Below are 20,009 nucleotides of genomic sequence, written 5' to 3' on the forward strand. Positions count from 1 at the left end.
TTTTTGTATGTAGTTCAATTGTTTGCTATGGCTCAAAAGTTGGTGTCTAGGGCAAGTGGAGGGTTTTAGGTAGGGCTAAGGAGATTTTTGTTTGGTCGAGCTAGGAATGGAGTTTGGTTGTGCTCTGGGACTGTTTAGCTTTGTGGGGGTTGGATGAGATGTATATTTGCTAGGCTTATGGTTACACAACTGGTCGGGGTCTGGTTACACAACTATTCGAGCTTCGGTTACACAACTGGTCGGGCTCCGGTTAAATAACTGGTCGGGCTCCGGTTAAATAACTGGTCGGGCTCCGGTTAAATAACTGGTCGGGCTCCGGGGGTGTCACTTGGGCTTTGGGTTGTGCATGATCAGGCTTCGGTTCGTGAATGGTTGTGCTTCAGTGGTTGTTTGTGTACTCCAGGTTTGTTTGCTAAGGCTCTATATTTATATGTTTGCTAGAAATCCAGGTTTCTTTTTTTGTATGTAGTTCAATTGTTTGCTATGGCTCAAAAGTTGGTGTCTAGGGCAAGTGGAGGGTTTTAGGTAGGGCTAAGGAGATTTTTGTTTGGTCGAGCTAGGAATGGAGTTTGGTTGTGCTCTGGGACTGTTTAGCTTTGTGGGGGTTGGATGAGATGTATATTTGCTAGGCTTACGGTTGCACAACTGGTCGGGGTCTGGTTACACAACTGGTCAAGCTTCCGTTACACAACTGGTCGGGCTCCGGTTAAATAACTGGTCGGGCTCCGGTTAAATAACTGGTCGGGCTCCGGGGGTGTCACTTGGGCTATGGGTTGTGCATGATCAGGCTTCGGTTCGTGCATGGTTGTGCTCCAGCGGTTGTTTGTGTACTAGTGCTCCAGGTTTGTTTGCAAGGGCTCTATGTTTATATGTTTGCTAGAAATCCAGGTTTCTTTTTTTGTATATAGTTCAATTGTTTGCTATGGCTCAATAGTTGGTGTCTAGGGCAAGTGGAGGGTTTTAGGTAGGGCTAAGGAGATTTTTGTTTGGTCGAGCTAGGAATGGAGTTTGGTTGTGCTCTGGGACTGTTTAGCTTTGTGGGGGTTGGATGAGATGTATATTTGCTAGGCTTATGGTTACACAATTGGTCGGCGTTCGGTTATACAACTGGTCGGGCACCAGTTACATAACTGGTTGGGCTTAATTGGGGGTGTCATTTGGGCTTCGGGTTGTGCATGGTTGGGCTTTGGTTCATGCATGGTTGTGATCCAGAGGTTGTTTGGTTCGTTCATGCTAGGCTTGTGGTTACACAACTGGTCGGGGTCCGGTTACACAACTGGTGGGGCTCCAGTTACACAACTGGTCGGGCTCCTGTTAAATAACTGGTCGGGCTCCGGTTAAATAACTGGTCGGGCTCCGGGGGTGTCACTTGGGCTATGGGTTGTGCATGATCAGGCTTCGGTTCGTGAATGGTTGTGCTTCAGTGGTTGTTTGTGTACTCCAGGTTTGTTTGCAAGGGCTCTATGTTTATATGTTTGCTAGAAATCCAGGTTTCTTTTTTTGTATGTAGTTCAATTGTTTGCTATGGCTCAAAAGTTGGTGTCTAGGGCAAGTGGAGGGTTTTAGGTAGGGCTAAGGAGATTTTTGTTTGGTCGAGCTAGGAATGGAGTTTGGTTGTGCTCTGGGACTGTTTAGCTTTATGGGGGTTGGATGAGATGTATATTTGCTAGGCTTACGGTTGCACAACTGGTCGGGGTCTGGTTACACAACTGGTCGAGCTTCGGTTACACAACTGGTCGGGCTCCGGTTAAATAACTGGTCGGGCTCCGGTTAAATAACTGGTCGGGCTCCGGTTAAATAACTGGTCGGGCTCCGGGGGTGTCACTTGGGCTATGGGTTGTGCATGGTCAGGCTTCGGTTCGTGCATGGTTGTGCTCCAGCGGTTGTTTGTGTTTTAGTGCTCCAGGTTTGTTTGCTAGGGCTCTATGTTTATATGTTTGCTAGAAATAAGTTTTTTTTATATAATTCAATTGTTTGCTTTGGCTCCATAGTTGGTTTCTAGGGCAAGTGGAGGGTTTTAGGTAGGGCTAAAGAGATTTTTGTTTGGTCGAGCTACGAATGGAGTTTGGTTGTGCTTTGCGACTGTTTAGCTTGGTGGGGGTTGGATGAGATGTATACTTGCTAGGCTTACGGTTGCACAACTGGTCTGGGTCTGGTTACACAATTGTTCGAGTATCGGTTACACAACTGGTCGGGCTCCAGTTACAAAACTGGTCGGGCTTCGGGGGTATTACTTGGGCTTCGGGTTGTGCATAGTTGGGCTTCGGTTCGTGTATGTTTGTGCTTGGGATGTTGTTTGTTCGATTCATTCCTGCTAGGGTTGCGGTTACACAACTGGTCAGGGTCCGGTTACACAACTGGTCAGGGTCCGGTTACACAACTGGTCGGGGTCCGGTTACACAACTGGGAGGGCTCATTTTTCAGAGGGCTCCTTTGATGACTGATACTTAGGGTGACTAGACAAGGGTGCGTCATTTATTGTCTGATGGTAGCTCTTCGCCGCTACCTGCGGGCCACTGGTTCTCTAATTTGAAGCGTTGTTGGTTGACCTTGTTCCCTTGGTTCCGTGTTACATGGCTCGCAATTCTCAGGTCGTTTACAATGTCATTAAGTCTACCCAACCTGTGGGCTACTCTTGGATCCATGATGTTCGGAAGTACGCTGCTTTGACGGCAGTCTTCTCCAACATGTCCTGGGCTGGAATGTTTTAGTGCTCTGACAGGGTTCTTGCCGTCTTGTATTTGGGTTGGTTAACGTCCCTAGTCCAAGTTGGTCTTGTATTGTTCTGGCCCGGATCTTTCCCTGCCTGAGTTTTATCTTCATCGTAGTACCTGTCAACTCTGAATATTATGATTAAGGACCTGCCCGAAACGCTACGCTAGTGGCTGTACAAGAATGTAAGAACTCTTATAAAAAAAAAATTGTTTGCCCTATATATATCTGGCCGAAACGCTGTGCGTATTAGTGGCTTTAGGTATGTACTAGCTCTACCTATTAACGCAAAATCAAAATATATTAGTATCCGCATTAATGTTCTCAAAGAAAATGAAAATAATTCTTGGGAGTTAAAGTGAGCGTCTCTCTCTCCCCAAACAAAGCCAAGTCGCCCTTAAGCTACCAATAAGAGTTCCCTCACCCAGGGCCCAGGCCAAGTGTCCTCAACTAGTGGCCGGACACAGCTCCTAACTAGCGAGTGATGAGGAGCACCACATCACATGATAACTCGGTAGTCATCACGAGGAGGTAACCATGTTATTTAAGATTCAGCTACTGGGAACAAAACGTTCCAAGTAGCACGGGCTATGGTGAGCCCGTAGTGGACTTACCTGGCACAGGAGCGGGCTGTAACTTGTGGGCAAGGTAACCATGTATACATGTATATTTAAAGAAGCCTCCACTTGTATTCCTTTTGACTTCTTTATGGAAGGAATTAAGTATCTAGCACTTTTGATCGGACTAATTAAAATTTAAATGTAGTTATTTTGTATTTTTCAGGGTATGATATAGAACTGATGAATGCTGCTTAGCTTATACAATATTTGACTATTGTATGTAATATGGCGTCTCGTGTTCACGTACTCTCATCATCGGACAATGATTCAGATGACAGGTTAGTTGTAATGTTATTAGTTCTTTTGACGTGTTGTACATAAAGGCAGAGCCAGGATATGTCACACCTACCTAAGACGGCCACCCAACAGATTTTAAAACCTATGTAATCAAATGTAATCCCAAGCTAACACAACCTGTGGTGTAGTGGTTAAGACACTCGCCTGGCATTTCACAAGTGTTTTGTCCTGGGTTTGTATCCTGGCCGGGGAGGATTTACTGGGCGCAAATTCTTAAGTGTAGCCTCTGTTTAACTCAACAGTAAAATAGGTACCTGGTTGTTAAACGATTTTTCACAGGGTTGTATTGCAAGCAATATAGGATTAAGGACTTGCCCGAAATGCTACGCGTACTAGTGACTGTACAAGAATGTAACAACTCTTGTATATATAAATACATAAATAAAAAACCTAACCTAATGATATACTGTACAGTACCTGAATTTATCTGAGGACCACTAACACTTCAGTGACCTTGATGAGGACAGGATGCTGGCAGCTTGTCAAAGGTCCCCCCTGCTGTTTGCCCCTGATTTTGTTTGTCATTTTATGACCTGTCTCATCCATCTAGGTCTTTCTTGTCTTCCATCTTTTTGGCACATATTTTTGAACGAGTTGCATGATGACCCTCTTGAAATTTTGCCATGCTGCTTCTGTACCATGTGTACCCATCAGCTCCCTCCAGAAGATGGTTTGCAGTTCCTCATATTCCTTGATAGTCACCTCGCTGGTAATCTAGAAATTCATCATCATTGACCTTTATGTGGGTTTCTATAATCATAATCCATCTTAAAATATGGTGGTCGCATGAGGGGTTAGCTTTTCCCCCTACAAGAATTTTATCAATCATAACCCCCTCATCTGTTGTTAGCACAAGGTCTAGTATGCTGTTACCACATGTGTCCTCATCCCCATATTGGGTGCATTCTGGGGTTCCAGGGCTTGCCGACTACTTCTTGGAGCTTGGCTCGGGTTTTATGGTCATGCCAGGGTCTCCAGCTTCTGCATGTCGAGATGGGCCTTTGGTGCCTAGTTCTGTGCCAGTGCCTCCTCCGGGGCTGTCTTCGTCTGGTCATCGCAGTGTTCGTTCTACTCGCTAATCAGCTTCTTGGAGGGGGCGTCAGCCCTTTCGCAGATCGCCCCATTGATGTGGAGAGGCTGGCTCTGTTTGCTCACGCTTGGTCCCATGATTCTTGTGCATTTCGGGTCTCATTTTCCGGCCTGTGATGGCGTTGGGTGGCTTCTCCTCTTCCTCTCGGAGGCTTGGGGCTAGCTTCTTTCCCCCGTGCCTCTGTCGGGTCATCTCGGTGAGGGTGCACCTGGGCATGGTCGTAATGCCCTCGTCCCTTAAGTGGGTTTCCCACTTGTTCCAGTGCTAAAATGGGACTGTGCGGATCTCCAGTTCATTCTGGACTTGTCCTATCTGAACCGCTTGTTTCCTTGTCTTCCTTCCGGATGACCTCTGTCTTAGATCCGGCTCCTTTTGGGGCCGGGATGTTGGATGGTGTCTCTGGCCCTCCGGGACGCATGTTGGCACATCCCGATTCATCCAGGGTTCAGGAACTGGTTTTGTGGTGGGGTGGTGTGCTTCTTGTTTTCATTGCCTTCCAATTGGCCGGCTTCTGACACCTTGCATTTTCAAACATCTTACTCAGTTCGTGGTGGCCCGTCTGTATCTGCTAGATGTTTGGGTTTTGGCCTACCTTGATGACTGGTTGGTGTGGGCTCCCAGCCCAGCCTTGTTTGGGATTTTAGGACCACTTCCATGTGTGTCCCCCCTGTGGCATTGCTGTGGCTGCAGTCCCACCTCCAGCTGTTCCTGGGGGGGTCCCGAGTCACTTAGCAGTTGCTAGGGTGGTTGTGCGGGAGTCTGAACTTCACTGTGCTGGTTTCCCGCCAGGTCGGTTCTGGCTTCGGCGTCTATTCTGGTTCCTTCGGGGATGTCCCTTCTGCCTCTCTTGCAACTGCTGGGTTCGACCCCTGTGGGCCTTGCGTCGGTTGCTGCATCGCCGGCTTCCTCTTCTGGCTTTTCAGGGTTCAGTGCCTTGGCGCCTCCCCGATCTCTCGCTCGATGTGTTCATGGATGCCTCATCTCTCGGCTGGGTCTTTGTGACCAGCGCTCACCAGGCCAGGCAGGGGCGATGGGCTCCATCCTTCCATTGGGTCCACAGCACAGTGTGGAAGTTTGAGGCAGTTTGGCTTTTACTGCGGAGGGTTCTGGTCACTCGGGGCTCTTCGATCCGGCTTTATTCGGACTGCGCTCCAGTTGTTCCTTGTTTGAAACGCAGGTGTTCTCTTCAGTCCTTGGCTCTTTGGGGCTGGTCGCTTCAGGTGACTCGTCTGCTGGATTCTCAGGGTTTAGTTCTCCGTGCGGTTCGTATCCAGGGAGTGTCCAACGTCCTGGTGGACAGCCTGTCTTGGTTCATTCCTATGTTCATGGAATGGATGGTTGTTGTTTTTCTGGCGAAGAATGAGATGGCTGCTTTCTGGAGGGGTCCTTGGGTAATTGATGCTTGGTTGGTCAGGCCGGGGTTGCATCATGTCTTGTGTTTGGTTGAGGCTCTTCGCCGTTACCTGTGCGCTTCGGCTTCTGTTGCTGGGGATGGGCTTTAGGTTGATCCGGGTTTCCCCTCATTCCCTGTTCCAGGGCTCAGGTCTCCCAGGTTGTCCGCAGGGTTAAGTCTAGCCAGCCTGCGGTTTATTTTCGTGCCCAAGACATTAGGAAGTTTACTGCGTTGGCTGCCGTGTTTGGCAACATGACTTGGGCTGATATTCAGGCACGGGGATTTTTGAGTTCGAACACGGTTCTGGCCACCCGATATATGGTTAACGTTCCTGGGCCTTGGGCGTTCTTGTGTTGCTTTGGGTCGCAGGTTGCAGTCAGTTGTCTCAACTTTGCGTTGAGCAGTGTGTGGTGGCTGCCTCCTGGGTAAGTCCCTACTTCCTTATCTTTGATTATATAGCTGCTGGGAGCCAAAGGGGCTTCCCGCAGGAAACCAACATTGAATGTAATGAAACACCATTTTTGGGGTGAGCCCCAGAGGCTCCCTGACAATCCTCCCTCTTTCTGGTCGATAGTTTTCGTGTGGTTGATACTTGGCCTCCGAACTGAAGTGGCTGGGTCGCCGGCGTTGTTAGTACGGGGGTTGGGGGGGAGGCTGCACGGATGAGTGACGTGGCGATAGTGTGAAGTTTGTTTATTTGCTTGTTTCTCTGGGAATGGAGGGAGTTCTGCCTCACATTTCAGTTTTCAGTTCCAATTTTCTTACCACGTGGGGTCTGTTTTGTTATGCTTATCTTTCTGGGTGCCTAACCCCGATCGATGGCAGATAAGGAAAACCCCCGAACGCAGGGGAGGAGGATGTCCAGGGTCATTGCTCCATGCTCCTCTCTCAGGGTGCCAGATTCTGGCTTGTGGTCCCCGGTAGGCTGAATTCCATAGAATACTACTCCGGTCTAACAATTCGCATATTAGCCCGATAGCTCCAGGGAGCCTCTGGGGCTCACCCAGAAAATGGTGTTTCATTACATTCAATGCTGGTTTTATACCTATCTCTGGTTATGTAGCTCCAGAGAGCCAAAGGGGGCTTCCCACAGAAAACCAGTGTTGAATGTAATGAAATGCCATTTTCTGGGTGAGCCACATAGGCTCCCTGGCATCTTCCCTCCCTCTGGTCAGTGGTTTCATTTTGTTTTTGATGCTCAGACTCTGAACTGAGGTGTGGGCAGCCAGCACAAGGGTCCGGGGCTGTCCCCTCCCCCTCCCTCTCCCTGGAGAGCTGTGCAAACAAGCAGCGCATTTTTTTTGGGGGGGGGGGGGTGCAGGGATATTCCTGTGTGGGGCATAAGTCTCTGGCTGACCAACTAAGTGTTGCTTGCTTGTTTTACTTGAGCGGAGTATGAGTATTTATGACTCGTATGGTCGCTTCAGTAAGATTTTGCCCCATGTGTTTAACAACTTCTTCTGTTCTGTTGAATCTAAGTTGAAATCTTAATGGGTTGGTGAACGACGTTTGCTTGTTTTCTTTTGGGGAGTTCTATTTCACTGTTTGGTCTTTTTTTTTTTTTTGCAGTTTCCTATCAAGTGGGGGGGGGGAGGGGTTGTTTACAGATGCCTACCTTTCTGGGTGCTAACCCAGTCGATGGCAGATGTAATACCCCCAAATTCAAGTTTTTTTTCCTAGGGCTATTGCTCCCTGCACCTCTTTGAGGGGAATGCCATGTTCTAGCTAGTGGTCCCTGGTTTCAAAACTCCATTGACTGAAGCCCCAGACTAATATGGCGTATACCAGTCTGATACCTCCAGGGAGCCTAAGGGGCTCACCCAAAAAATAACGTTTCATTACATTCAATGCTGTTTTTTTTTTATCTATCTTTGATCTTTGTTTTCCCATTGACCATTTGAATGAGCCAAATTCTAGTCATAGTTCCTGCATATGTCTCAGGAACTGGTACTTTCTGAAAGCTTGGGTGCTTAAGCTCCAAGGAACAACTGAGTGGCCATCCAGAATGGAACGTTTTGTTACATTCAGTGCTTGATTTTATGTACGTGTATATTTAATCTCAAGTTATGATGTATGAATATTAAATAGGCATGATTTTGTATTAGATTATTTGGTAGCCAAATTTTGTTGGGAAAGCTCAGCATGTGTTTGCATTTCAGCCTTCCTGATCTGAGGTCCCGTCTGAATCCATTACTGCTGCAACCTCTGCAAGTTAAGCCACGTGTTCATACATTGAGCTCTGATGAGGACAGTAACTGTAATGAAGACAAAGAAAAGGCAACTGAAGATGATGAACCTCATGTCATTAGCGAAGTGTTAAAAAGACAAAAAGGTTTGTTAATTACAACTCGCTCTCACTTTCAGTCAAGTGTTTACATTTTTGTTTGTGGTTTCTTGTTTGAAAAGGTTTGGATCAAGTGCATGGAGCCTTTTACATGAGTCTTATATATTGCCTAAAATACATCATATTAAAGTGAAGGTACTTTCAGCACTTTTAGTACTTTATGAAATGTGCACATTGAACCAAGTTGTCAAGCATAATTATACAAATTTTATCCACAAACACTTGTGCTTCTCATGGACTGCAATAACATAGTAGAAACCATCTCTGTTACTCAGTACAGTTTGGAAGAGCAGGGAGGGTCTGGATGGGTTTTGGGAAAATATTTGTGTAAAATTGGGTATTGTGGGCAGTTTTATTAAAGTCATGCTGTAAGGAAGCTACATAGCTTGGCTCACTTCTCATATATTATAAATATTTTGCTTTGTCTATGTCCTCTTCTAATTAAAAATAAGTTGATTGTATTAATAAACTCTGTTGCTCTAATTTAAATCTCAAACTTTAGTCTCGCTCATAAATAGGAGCTGCTTCATATGGGACAATTAGCCTTATGCAATTTTCAATCATTCTTAAATATCTTTGGTTAATACTACATCCCATCATGTAGACTCCTTGCAGACTTCTTGCCATTCACCAAGGCAATCTGAGCACTACCTACTACTCTTCCTGTCTAAATTTTTCCCTCTACCATCCTTTATTAAATATAAATTCCAGGTATCTATATAACATTGTGTACACACCTTTCAGTTTCAAACTAAAAAATTTGATTATCATTAATTCTCAATTTTAGTTAACTTAGTATGCTTAGAAGTGTTTTAACTTTAATAATGCCTTGGAAGTGTGTAAAGTAATATTACATTGAAGATCAAAATTAACCGCAATATTGTTTACTGTTTCACAGCTTTTCAAATACCCGATGATTTTGATGAGGAATTGCCAGATATCCATGAATTCACTCTCCTGGAACCTTGCTCTAGAGCTACAGGTGGCAAGGATCTGGAAATGGTAATTAGAATATGAAGCAGTTGTCATAGGATAATACAAACTATGAATTGTTTAAGATCTGTATATTAACTATGTATTATTCATTAATTATTTGAAGAGCTTAGCCTTCACTGAAAATGAATGCCAAAAATGTTTGGTTTAAAACATTTATTACAGATTTATGCATTATTGTACAGTATCAGTTTGTTTGATGTATAATCAGTTGATTTTACTTGGAAGATAACTCACACTGTTGGACTAAAGTTCAGTTTCAAACATTTTTAGTCCACACTTGATATATATTAATCAGTGTGGTTTAATAATTTTGTGATTCACACTTTAATATGACATTTATTCAATTTATATCTAAATTAACACTATTTTTAGTCATAATTTTGATTTTTTTTTTTTACAATCTTATGTTTATCCAGTGGGTTTGCTGTTTTTCTGAGCTATTCTGCTTGGATGGTCCTGAATACAAGGTCGCTAAAGTCCCTATAGGACTAGAATCATGACAATCCAGCATTCTTTCTGTTGAATTTAGGGTCAGCACTTTCCTGAGCTGTGTTCATTCCTCCATATGTGGGCTTTGATCCTCCACCTCTCAACCTTTAATTGACCGGTGTATGTGTTCCAGAGTCTATTGAGCTCTTGTTATAGTGTATCTACATTTAAAGTTGTGTATAGTGTTTGCCTCCACCACGTCACTTAATATATTCCATTTGTTCAATGTCCTGAAACATCAGTGTTGATGGACTTCGTTTTCAGCTTGCACAGAGGCTTTGCTGGATTCTCTCTTTGGAAGCAGATTTAGGTTGTCTGGTTCAGATGTCTTGCAGATCAAGTCTTCAGGATTGAAAAGGCACTGATCAAGCTCTGTTTTTGAGTGCTCCAGCTGCTGATGCTTCAGCCTTCCTTAGGTGGACATCTTTTTCTTGGCAAGGAACTACCAAATGCTTTTTTGTTGCTCTGTTGCCTGATCATAGAGCATTTACAATGGACACTTTTCACATGGATTGGAATTGATGGGATTTCCTTTAGCTCTTTTCCCTGATCCAGCTCCTCCTGTGTTTATCATATTGCAGACATTTGAGAGTCGTGCCATTCTGCTAGCTCTGTTGTTAGTTCAACCCTGGTTCTCAGCCCTTCTCTTTCATTGTTCTGTCCTCTACCATTCCTGGGATTTTGCCTCTCTCAGATGATTGATTGTCCAATGTACCTGAAGGGTTAAAGTCTATCCACCTACCTTTGCATATGGAGTTTTTCAGCTGTTTGGGAACATCAGGAAACAGTTCTTTTTGTGTTGCATTTGCATCCTTTCTGGCACCAGTGAGGGATAGCTTGGCAGTATTTCCTTTCTTTTCATCAGTTACCAGTGTTTTTGAGAGTAGTTATGTCCTGTCCTGTTATTTTATTCCCAATACTGTACTGTTGCCTCTTACCACTCTACTTTAGTAGAGCCTCTCTTGTTTCCTTTTGGGATTTTTTTTTTGTTATTATTTAGGTTGTCCAGAGCCTGTTTCTCTTGAGCATACTTTGTCCTTGGATTGGGTCTTTGCCTTTTTGTCCTTGCCTCAATTCTTTGTGTACCCTCAGCTGAAGATTTCTATATCAAGGTGGCTTTCTTGTTGACTCTGGCTTCTGGTAGTCACAGTTGCGAATAATATTTCATGTTATTCGTTACAAGAAGACGTGCCTCCTCTAATCATCCTAATGTGAACAAAACTTATCGGGTTGATTTTTGTATTTATATTAGAATTCATATAAATATTGCATTTTCATTATTATACATATTTTAATCCCTGACTATTAATTTGTAGAAAAGAATCAGGAATTTTTTAATTATTTAATTTTTATTTTAATTAACAGAGAGAGAAAAATGCTGTCACCACCTGCCATCCTAAAAAGAAGTTGCGATTGGACAATCCTAAAGAAGATAAAGAAGCTAAGCGGATTTTCCGAGAAGCCGAGAAACAGAGACGGGCTACTGAAAAAGCCGAGGCCAAGGCTCAGAAAGAGGCAGAGAAAGCCTCCAAACGTGCCATGAAGCCTGGAGAATGCATGAAGGTGAGAGGAAGTTGTTGGTGTTGTCCAGTGTAGGTTGTACATCTGCTGTATCATAATTCTTAACTTGGCCAGTACGTCTTGTAGGTCAGAATTCAGCAGCGTTATTTAATTCATTCTCATTTTATTTTTTATTTCCTTTATCTTTAATCTAATGTCACAATAATTTTTGGATGTTTTCTGTTAATTTCCAAACCCTTAATTTTGTCTTTTAATGCATCTATGAGTTAGATAAGTGATTGTAAGAAAAAAGCATTGTACATAATTGTACTAAGAATTCTCTATGGGATTTGTCATTTGAGCTTCCAAATGTTCCTCAATACATTCCCTTCTTTGTATCTAACTTATTGACAGTCACTCTGCACAAGGATCTTTCTTCTTGTAACTGATTATTTATAGGAGCATAAGCACACACTAGGGTATATTCATTTACTGTATTGATTCATATTGGCTTGACAGATTATTAAGTGAGCAGTGTAAAATGTATAATTTTTCATTGGTTTTATATCACTAGCACGTGATAGTTCAGCTAGATCGTCAACTCTTAGAACTTGCAGAAGGAAGTCAAGTCATCAGCCATTTACAAACTGCAGAAGTTCGCTACCGAGTTATCGATTCCCCCGTACCGACGACAGTGACAATATTGAGGGTTGATCCACTCACTCTTCAGGTCTGTTTATTTTAGGTATTATCACTTCATTTCACAAATTGTTAATAGTTTAGTTATTATGGTGTGAGTAATATTACGAGTAAAGACGAGTAAATGACGCCTGTAGTATTTCCATAATATTATGGAAATACTACTGTTATCTACTCTGAGGAGGGTACCCTCATAGATACTGACATAGAGGAACCACAAGACAGAGTACTGTATGTTGTGTAGAATATAGTAACCAGACTCGGGTCACTGTTAAAAACCTCAAAAATCCTTTGACTCATTCTTGGTCATAAATGAAAGGTTATGCTGAAAAAATACAAAGGCGTCACCATGGGCAAAAGAATGAAGTGGACCTTGTCCCAATGAGTCATTGTTGCTGAGGAGAGACAGGACAAATTTTGAGGTGGAGTGAGATGGCAGTGTTGTGTGAGGTAATATCACCTGCTGATGGACAGTACTCGCCTAGCTGTACTCACCTAGTTGTGCTTGTGAGGGGTTGAGCTCTGGTTCTTTGGTCCTGCCTCTCAACTGTCAATCAACTGGGGTACTACCACTACAACATCTGTACACAAGTGATTGTTTGATAATTTGCCAGAGCACAGCTGATGATCTCTGCTACCAAGTTGCACTAGGATAAGTTTTTTGTTTTTTTTGTGGTAAGCAGTTACATTTTTTGTCTGAATTTTTTAGCTGGAGTGAGTGTGTCCAGTGTGTCCTTAGCACCAGTATGACTTGATAGGTAGAGGTTGAGGGGTTTGCACCAGGTTGGGGTGTATTATTGACCTTTGACTATTCCTAATTTTACCTTGAGGTGAATAGGCTCTTGCCTCAGGAAGTGCCAAGTGTATTACTCAAAAGTTTTTTTTTTACAAACCCAGAGATAGATTTGCTGTAATAAATGTCACACTTAATGCTTAAATTGCATTTAAAGTTCCAGAACAGAGCAAAACATCACTAATTTCCTTTCTTTTTCATAGGTGTTGGTTGTGTTGTTAATTTTCATATCATGATCTATTTTCTGCAGTATTATAAATGTTTATTACTCACTTTAATATTTGTTTAATTGTTATTACTGATATATGAATTTGTTATTATATGTTTATAGGTATTTATCCTTACAGGAAACACAAGCAGAAGAAGCAGTGGTTGTAATTCCTATAAGTGATTTTATTGAACTAATTAAACAGCAAGTGTATGAAGATGGTATGGAGGGCCTGTGTCATCAGTGCCGCCTCTGGAAAAGAAAACTCAACGGGGCAAATTTGACACTTGTTGTCTGTAGCGTTGATGAATATTTAAGGTTAGTTTATATGTTACGTTCAAGGCTGATAACCTTTGGGAGTTAAGCTTTTATTGTATTTTGTTTCCAACTTTATAATGAAATTTCTAGCATTTTTAATGTTTAAATATTGATTTATGTGATACAAACGGTATCAAAGAAGTCTTGCAATCACAGCCCATTGAGAGTGATATTCCAATATATCTTGCAGTACTGCACAAACATCACTGTTGGTGCAGTCTTCCTAAAAGCAAAAATGCCAACCTGTCCTTTTTCTATATAGTACGCATATTTGATATGAACATACATATGGAGAGCATATGTATTTATATGAACATACATATGTAGAGCATATGTATTTATATAAACTTATATACATCTTTCTCTACCTCTTCTTTGCTTGTTAATAGTTTGCTGTCCCCCATCCAACATTTATTTCTGAGCTCTCTCACTTGGTAGATCCCTAGGCCTTGATCCTACTTGCCTCTGGATGGGTTTTACAACAGTTGGAACATTTACAACAGTTGGAACAGGTCATCATTCTCCATCAACCCAGCAGGAAATATTTCAAACTATTCTTGTCAGATCATACTGGAGCTTGTGTGATACTGTAAAATATTCTTAATTAAGCCCAGGGTGTAGACAGCACATTAACAAAAACTCTTAAGTTGTTGTTCATTGACATTTTGCAGGGATATTTTGCAGGGACATTTTGCAGGGACATTTTGCAGGGATATTTTGCAGGGACATTTTGCAGGGACATTTTGCAGGGATATTTTATTCATATTCCATTTTTTCCATCTACTCTTGTTTATCACCTTCACATGTCTTCATTCTTCTTTAATTTTCTTTTCAAACCTTTTTCACTGTTTCTCACACCTCTGCAAGAGCTTATTTTAAAGGCTTGCAAGTTAATGAGAATAGATTGAGACTTGAATACTATACTATAATTCAGCTTTATTCAGCTCTGTTCTCTACATACTACTGAAATAATACAAAGCAATTGTTTGCAGTGATTGGGTACTGTAGCAGTAGTGAGTAATTGGGTAGTTAGTAACAGTGTTAAGTGAGGCCATTCCTTCATGATCAGTTCCTAGTAGATTTGCATGACCACAATATAAAGGTATTAGTGTTTAGTTCGGTGAATAAACTTTTGTTAACCATTTAGTCCATTTTAGTGAAGCCTTCTCCCATAAGACACATTACAACTCCTTAATGATATCCTAAAATGTTGTTAGCACTATCATATAAATTCTTACTGTTCTTTCTGCCCAAGAACTGTTTGGGAGAACACATGACCCAGTAAAATAACTAACTTTGGAATACTTGTCTGAGGTAGGCCATCATTACCTGAGGCCCATATCTCATTGAGCTGCCTTTGGTAAGTGTACCACTGCTCTGGCAAATACTGTTTAAGGTAGCACCTGCTAGCAGTCTACCATAGGTAACATTGCAGGTGGAGGTAGTCTAAACCCAGTACAATTCTACAATCACTGCCATGATACATGAACATACATTTTTGGGGGTATATGTATGTAGTAGAAAAATGTCATAGATAAATATGATTAGATTTCACCAACTAGAATATTATTATAATTCATTATATAGTATTATTATTATCATACTTCTAATATGAAACATTTTTTAAACTTCAGAAGTCAAAAGACTGGTAAGCAACAAAACTTCAGGTCTGCTGTATTGGGACAAACTACGAAGCCAGCAAAAGGGAGGAAAAAAAAATCTGGTAGTGAATTTCCCACACTTGCCACAACTTCTGTGAGTAGGTAAAGTACGATAAACATGCAACTCATAATATGCTCTGCTAATCTTCATATTTTATTTGTAAACATTATTCAAAACAATGTATTTATAGAGTACTAGCAAATGTAATGTACTACAAATTGCAAAATCGACTTTGTTTATGATATATTTTGTTTATGATATATTTTTGAGAAATTCAGACCCTATTGCAAGGGCAGTCATGTTTTTCTTGTAATTACCTCAGTGTAGGTACAGGATGAGAGCTATGCTCATGGTGTCCCATCTTCCCAGCACTCTGTCATATAACACATTTTAAAACTACTGACAGTTTTGGCCTCTACCACTTCTCACTGGTAGAGGCCAAAACTTATTCCAACCATTAACTACTGTTTGCTGCAAAAGTGAACCTTCTGATGTTTTTTTGGAAACTTTGTTTCCTTTGTTTGAATCTATGTTCTCTTGTTCTTGCAGCTGATTTTTTTTTTTGTTTTCAAAAATTCTTTTCTGGGGGTAGCTCCTTCGGCTCCTTGGAGCTTACTAGGCTGATATGCTAATGTCGGACTTTGGCATAAGTCATGTGTGTGGAGTTCTGTGGGCCTACCAGGGACTACAAGCCAGAACCTGGCCCCCTCAGAGAGGCATGGAGAGTAATGGCCATGAGCGTAGCTCTCATCCTGTAACTACACCTAGGTATTTACATGCAAAAATAGTCAATACAAAAATTAAAGTTGACCAATAACTCTGTGTGGTGCATAATATCTTAAAATTTATTAATTTCTTTCAGAGTTGACATAGAGACTGCACTTGTGACTGCACAGTTGGAGTGTGGTCTCAATCATAGATTACTGGAAGATGCAAATAAAGTAGCTAGCTTTATCTTGCAAGTTACCAAAGCTGTTGCTGAAACACCTTTCAAGTAAATTTTCCTCTTGTTTGCTTTTGTTGTACATTTGGTAAGGTGAGTCTTGCAAGACTTGGTTATAGGCCCAGTGCTGTTTCTAATGTCTGTGAATGACAGTTTAGTGTGTGTGAGCTTATGCTTGTCAATGTTTATAGATAACACTAAGTTAAGGAGAGAAGTAAAATCTGAGGAGGACTGTAAAGTACTATAGCATATATTTGTGTAAGAATGACATTTAAAAATGTGAACAAGGATTTTTAACACTCCATATGAGAAATAATGCATAGATCAAATCGATGAACTAAGGGTCAGGAGTTTATCTTGCAACAACTGTGTCAGTGGCTGAATTTGAGTCCTGGGTAAGAAAGTATGCTTATGCACTGTTCCTCAACTGTTGGCTCCTATTCTCCCAGCAGTAATTGAGTACCTGGTTGTAAACCGAATGGCTGAAAGTATCCAACATGCAGTCCTCCTCTTTTTGCCTATTTCCCTCTGGTACTAGACCTGCCCAAGTCAAGCATGTAGTAACATGATTAAATTAGTTCCTTCTAGCAAGATGATATTCACAGTAGTGTGAAACTACATAACGTATTGAAATGGAAGGATTATATCTGGGAGTTGATTGTGCTATTTAGTTTGAGTACTTTCAACAAATGGGTAGAAGGTGGATGGTCTTCCACACCTTTGTGGATTTTTGGTGAATTAAAAAGTTTCATTTCATTTGAAGAGGTTGTTGGTTCAGTACTGTAACGTGTTTGACTCGTCATCATAAATGTCCAAGTGCAATTTTGATTTGTAATTTTAACTTTTTTGTGGGCATCATCTTAATATTGACTCAGAACATGAACCACAAAGAGGCTATTAACTCGTCACCTTTGAGGATATTCTGTATCAGATAACTTTAAATTTCAAAGCTTATATAGATGTAGTGTGTACATGAAAAATGTTGATTGATGGATCAATGAAAGTTCTTGCCTTTGCCGGCTGTCCAGAAATGTGTTGTCAGTAATTTTATTTTGCCCTACAGACGTGAGAAAGGAGAAACAACATTTTCATGGTATGCTGAAGGTAACAATACCAACACTGTGAAGATAGATAGATCAGGAGTTGGGTTATTAAAGCTCTGGCACCAACAGCTTCGACAGTTTAACAATGTTGGAGTAGAAGTCGCTCAGGCTATTGCTCGGGAACACCCCTCTCCTCAAATATTACTCGAGGTAAGACAAAGCTGTTGACAATTTAATAAATTAAATTCTATGTAAAGTACTGTACTCCTGCTCAAATGGAACATTTTTTCTTAAGAATTTTGGTTGCAGGAGATGCTTTTACTTCCATTACAAAATATTGATGACATCAGGTCATCAATGCAGATTGATGACCTGATGTCAATGTACAATGGCAATTTTTATTAATTTAAATGTTGCATGAAATATACCTGAATATGTACTTTATTAAAGATACTGTACTCCTACTTGAGTAAATATTAAAACAAAATTCACCATTGAATGTAATGAAAACCTCCTCATTCTTGGTAGAGCCCCAGTGGCTCCTTGAAGCTATCTTGCTGATGTTACTCCACCTAAAGGGTCAAATCAGTCTCAGTTCTGTTTGGTCTATCAGAGACCAGAGCTAGAACTGCAGCAGAGAGAGCAAGTGACAATTCACCACCACCACCACTGGGAAAGAATCCAGAAAGTCAACAAACCTTTACAGACATCTAGAGGGTTAACAGAAAACAGTCTCGAAACTGTCAAACAGCTCTGCAAATATTTGAAACAAAACATTAGTCACTTAGTACTAGCCAGTTCAAGCTAGTTTTGATAGTTGCCACCAGGCAGTCCAGCCCACAGCCAAATGCACTGATCAATTCTGAAGCTGACGAACAACCCACCGATGAAGTTGGAGGGAATCAGAGTTCTGATTTGTAGAACCCAGGTAGAACTTGGGTTCTAACAGCAAGAGGTATTTCATTATATTGAATGCTGAGCTTCTAGGGAAGCACCCCAGTAGCTCCCTGAAGCTTTAGGGAGACCAAAAACTCAGGACTCACCAGGGAAGCGGAGAGGTGGCAGATACTAAGACAAAGGAGAGAATCCAGGCTGACACACAACCCAGGGCAACACATGACTGGGACCAGAAACATTAATCAAATATCAGGCCACCAGAACCCTGTTAAAAGCCCAAACCCTAGCCTGAATATCAACCTAGGATATGTTGGAAATGACCGCTACCAAGGTGGCATACTTGTGAACTTCCTGGGACCAAAGGTAGACTGCAGGCTGACTACACTTCATGACACTGCAGACAACCTGAAAAATGCGAGCCTTGGAACAGGGTACCAAGTAAACCAGATGAACCCACAATGTGTCAATCCAAGCATAATTGGCAGCCTGTAAATAACAGCAAAGCTCTGCCACCAGACACACCAGGTGATGCACCAGCATATGGAACAATTAAGCATTAATAACCAAAGGATCTCTCTGGAAATTAACTGTCTCATTCCTTGACAGAAAAGGAGAAGATTGCAAACAAAATGCCCACTAGGGCCAAAAGAACAAAACCTCTATTCCCCCCCCACCTCCCCTACAGAGGAGCATGAAGATTGCCTACACGGCAGCGAGGGCCAACAAGGACACTGCCTCGAGAAAAACATCATGAGCCAAAGAGGAAACCTTGAATTAAGGCAAGGAAAGAAACACCAAAACCCTGTCACGAGACCAGAATGACACGGAAGGAACATGAGCAGGTCGAAGGTGAAAAAATGTATGAGACAACCTGAAGAACAGCATCAAAGTAGTATTGATACTGAACGCAAGCAACAGCCGTGTCACAAGCGTCGGATGATGTGAGGTGACAGTATTAGGCATGAGATGCTGGTCAAGAAATATCAGAAGACAAAAAGAACAGGACCACCCTGACCAAGACTAAAGGAAGATAACGAAGAGTTGGAAAAAAAAACAAAATGAGTGCCGGCAATCTCATACTGCTGTCATAAAGAAAGATACCTTATGTATCTTTCACTGTACAGTACTTCCATGTGTCATGTGAGCCCATGCTCAAAAAAAACACTGGAAAAAACCTGAAAAACAGGTTAGAAAATAAACAGGATTGCTTGAAGATGTGCAAACATATCCTTATGCTAAGCACTGCTTATAAGCTGAGCCTTAAGTACAGTACTTAAAAGGTATCTCCCACCTGCTGACATGGGATGTAGCCAGGAGTTTATATGAAGGGACTCGAGTGTGGCATTTGGAGGTGTGTGTATGGTGTTGTCACCTGATGGCAGTTGGTGCAGGTAACCTTTAGTAGCTTACCTGTAGGCTTGTTTTCAATATATATATACAGTATATAAATTATTTTAGATCCAAATACTTACGATCATGAACTTTGTTTACAGTCATACAGGAAATGCCAAACGTTCCGAGAAGCATCACTGCTGCTTGCAGATATCCCTGTTCGACGGGGAGCTGGTCCTCTTGCATCCACAAGGAGAATTGGTCCAGAACTCTCTAAGAAGATTCATTTATTTTTTACAACAACAGATCCAGAAGCAAATCTAGCACAAACATGAATCTTGGAGAAATGGTGGCTGCATATGCACTTCAGTCAATAAATATTTTTAAGTTACTTACTTTATCCTTTACCTTGAAAGTACAATACATGTTCCTGTAGTGCAATCAAAATTAAGGAATGTGTGTTCCTGGTGTGCTGAAAATTTAGCTGGGTCATTGTGTAATCTTCAGAATTTTGTTTACATCTACATATATTGTCTGATCAGACAGTAACAATGAGTATAAGGTTTCGGTAATACAGTTGGGTTTATTCTAGCTTCTTGATTTTGAATCTCCAGGTGGTTCTTGAGATGATTTCGGGGCTTTAGTGTCCCCGCGGCCCGGTCCTTGACCAGAC

The 20,009-nt window shown here is 41.8% G+C and overlaps 1 protein-coding gene across 9 annotated transcripts; it reads left to right on the forward strand.

The window, feature by feature from the left end:
* The first annotated feature begins 2,876 nt into the window (after positions 1-2,876).
* Positions 2,877-19,727, forward strand: mms4 (Methyl methanesulfonate sensitivity 4). 9 transcript variants are annotated; one of them, XM_069317872.1, is made up of 11 exons: positions 2,877-2,897; positions 3,496-3,610; positions 8,272-8,444; positions 9,355-9,458; positions 11,307-11,504; positions 12,016-12,171; positions 13,281-13,459; positions 15,094-15,222; positions 15,984-16,115; positions 17,128-17,317; positions 19,498-19,727. In XM_069317872.1, exons 2-11 carry the CDS (start codon positions 3,558-3,560, stop codon positions 19,669-19,671), a joined length of 1,488 nt encoding a protein of 495 aa, XP_069173973.1. In that variant the 5' UTR covers positions 2,877-2,897; positions 3,496-3,557; the 3' UTR covers positions 19,672-19,727. The 9 variants fall into 9 exon arrangements, with proteins under 9 accessions (XP_069173973.1, XP_069173974.1, XP_045623199.1 ...); XM_045767241.2 differs by lacking the exon at positions 2,877-2,897 and adding an exon at positions 3,062-3,360; XM_045767240.2 differs by lacking the exon at positions 2,877-2,897 and adding an exon at positions 3,062-3,243.
* The last annotated feature ends 282 nt before the right edge of the window (positions 19,728-20,009 follow it).

This window comes from Procambarus clarkii, chromosome 89 (genome assembly GCF_040958095.1).
Source record: "Procambarus clarkii isolate CNS0578487 chromosome 89, FALCON_Pclarkii_2.0, whole genome shotgun sequence".
Classification (NCBI taxonomy): domain Eukaryota; kingdom Metazoa; phylum Arthropoda; class Malacostraca; order Decapoda; family Cambaridae; genus Procambarus; species Procambarus clarkii.

Coding starts and splice junctions, on each gene's coding strand:
- mms4 (XM_069317872.1), top strand. CDS start 3,558: ATGGCGTCTCGTGTTCACGTACTCTCATCATCGGACAATGATTCAGAT. Junction 3,611..8,271: donor GACAATGATTCAGATGACAG/GTTAGTTGTAAT, acceptor TTTGCATTTCAG/CCTTCCTGATCTGAGGTCCC. Junction 17,318..19,497: donor CTCCTCAAATATTACTCGAG/GTAAGACAAAGC, acceptor CTTTGTTTACAG/TCATACAGGAAATGCCAAAC.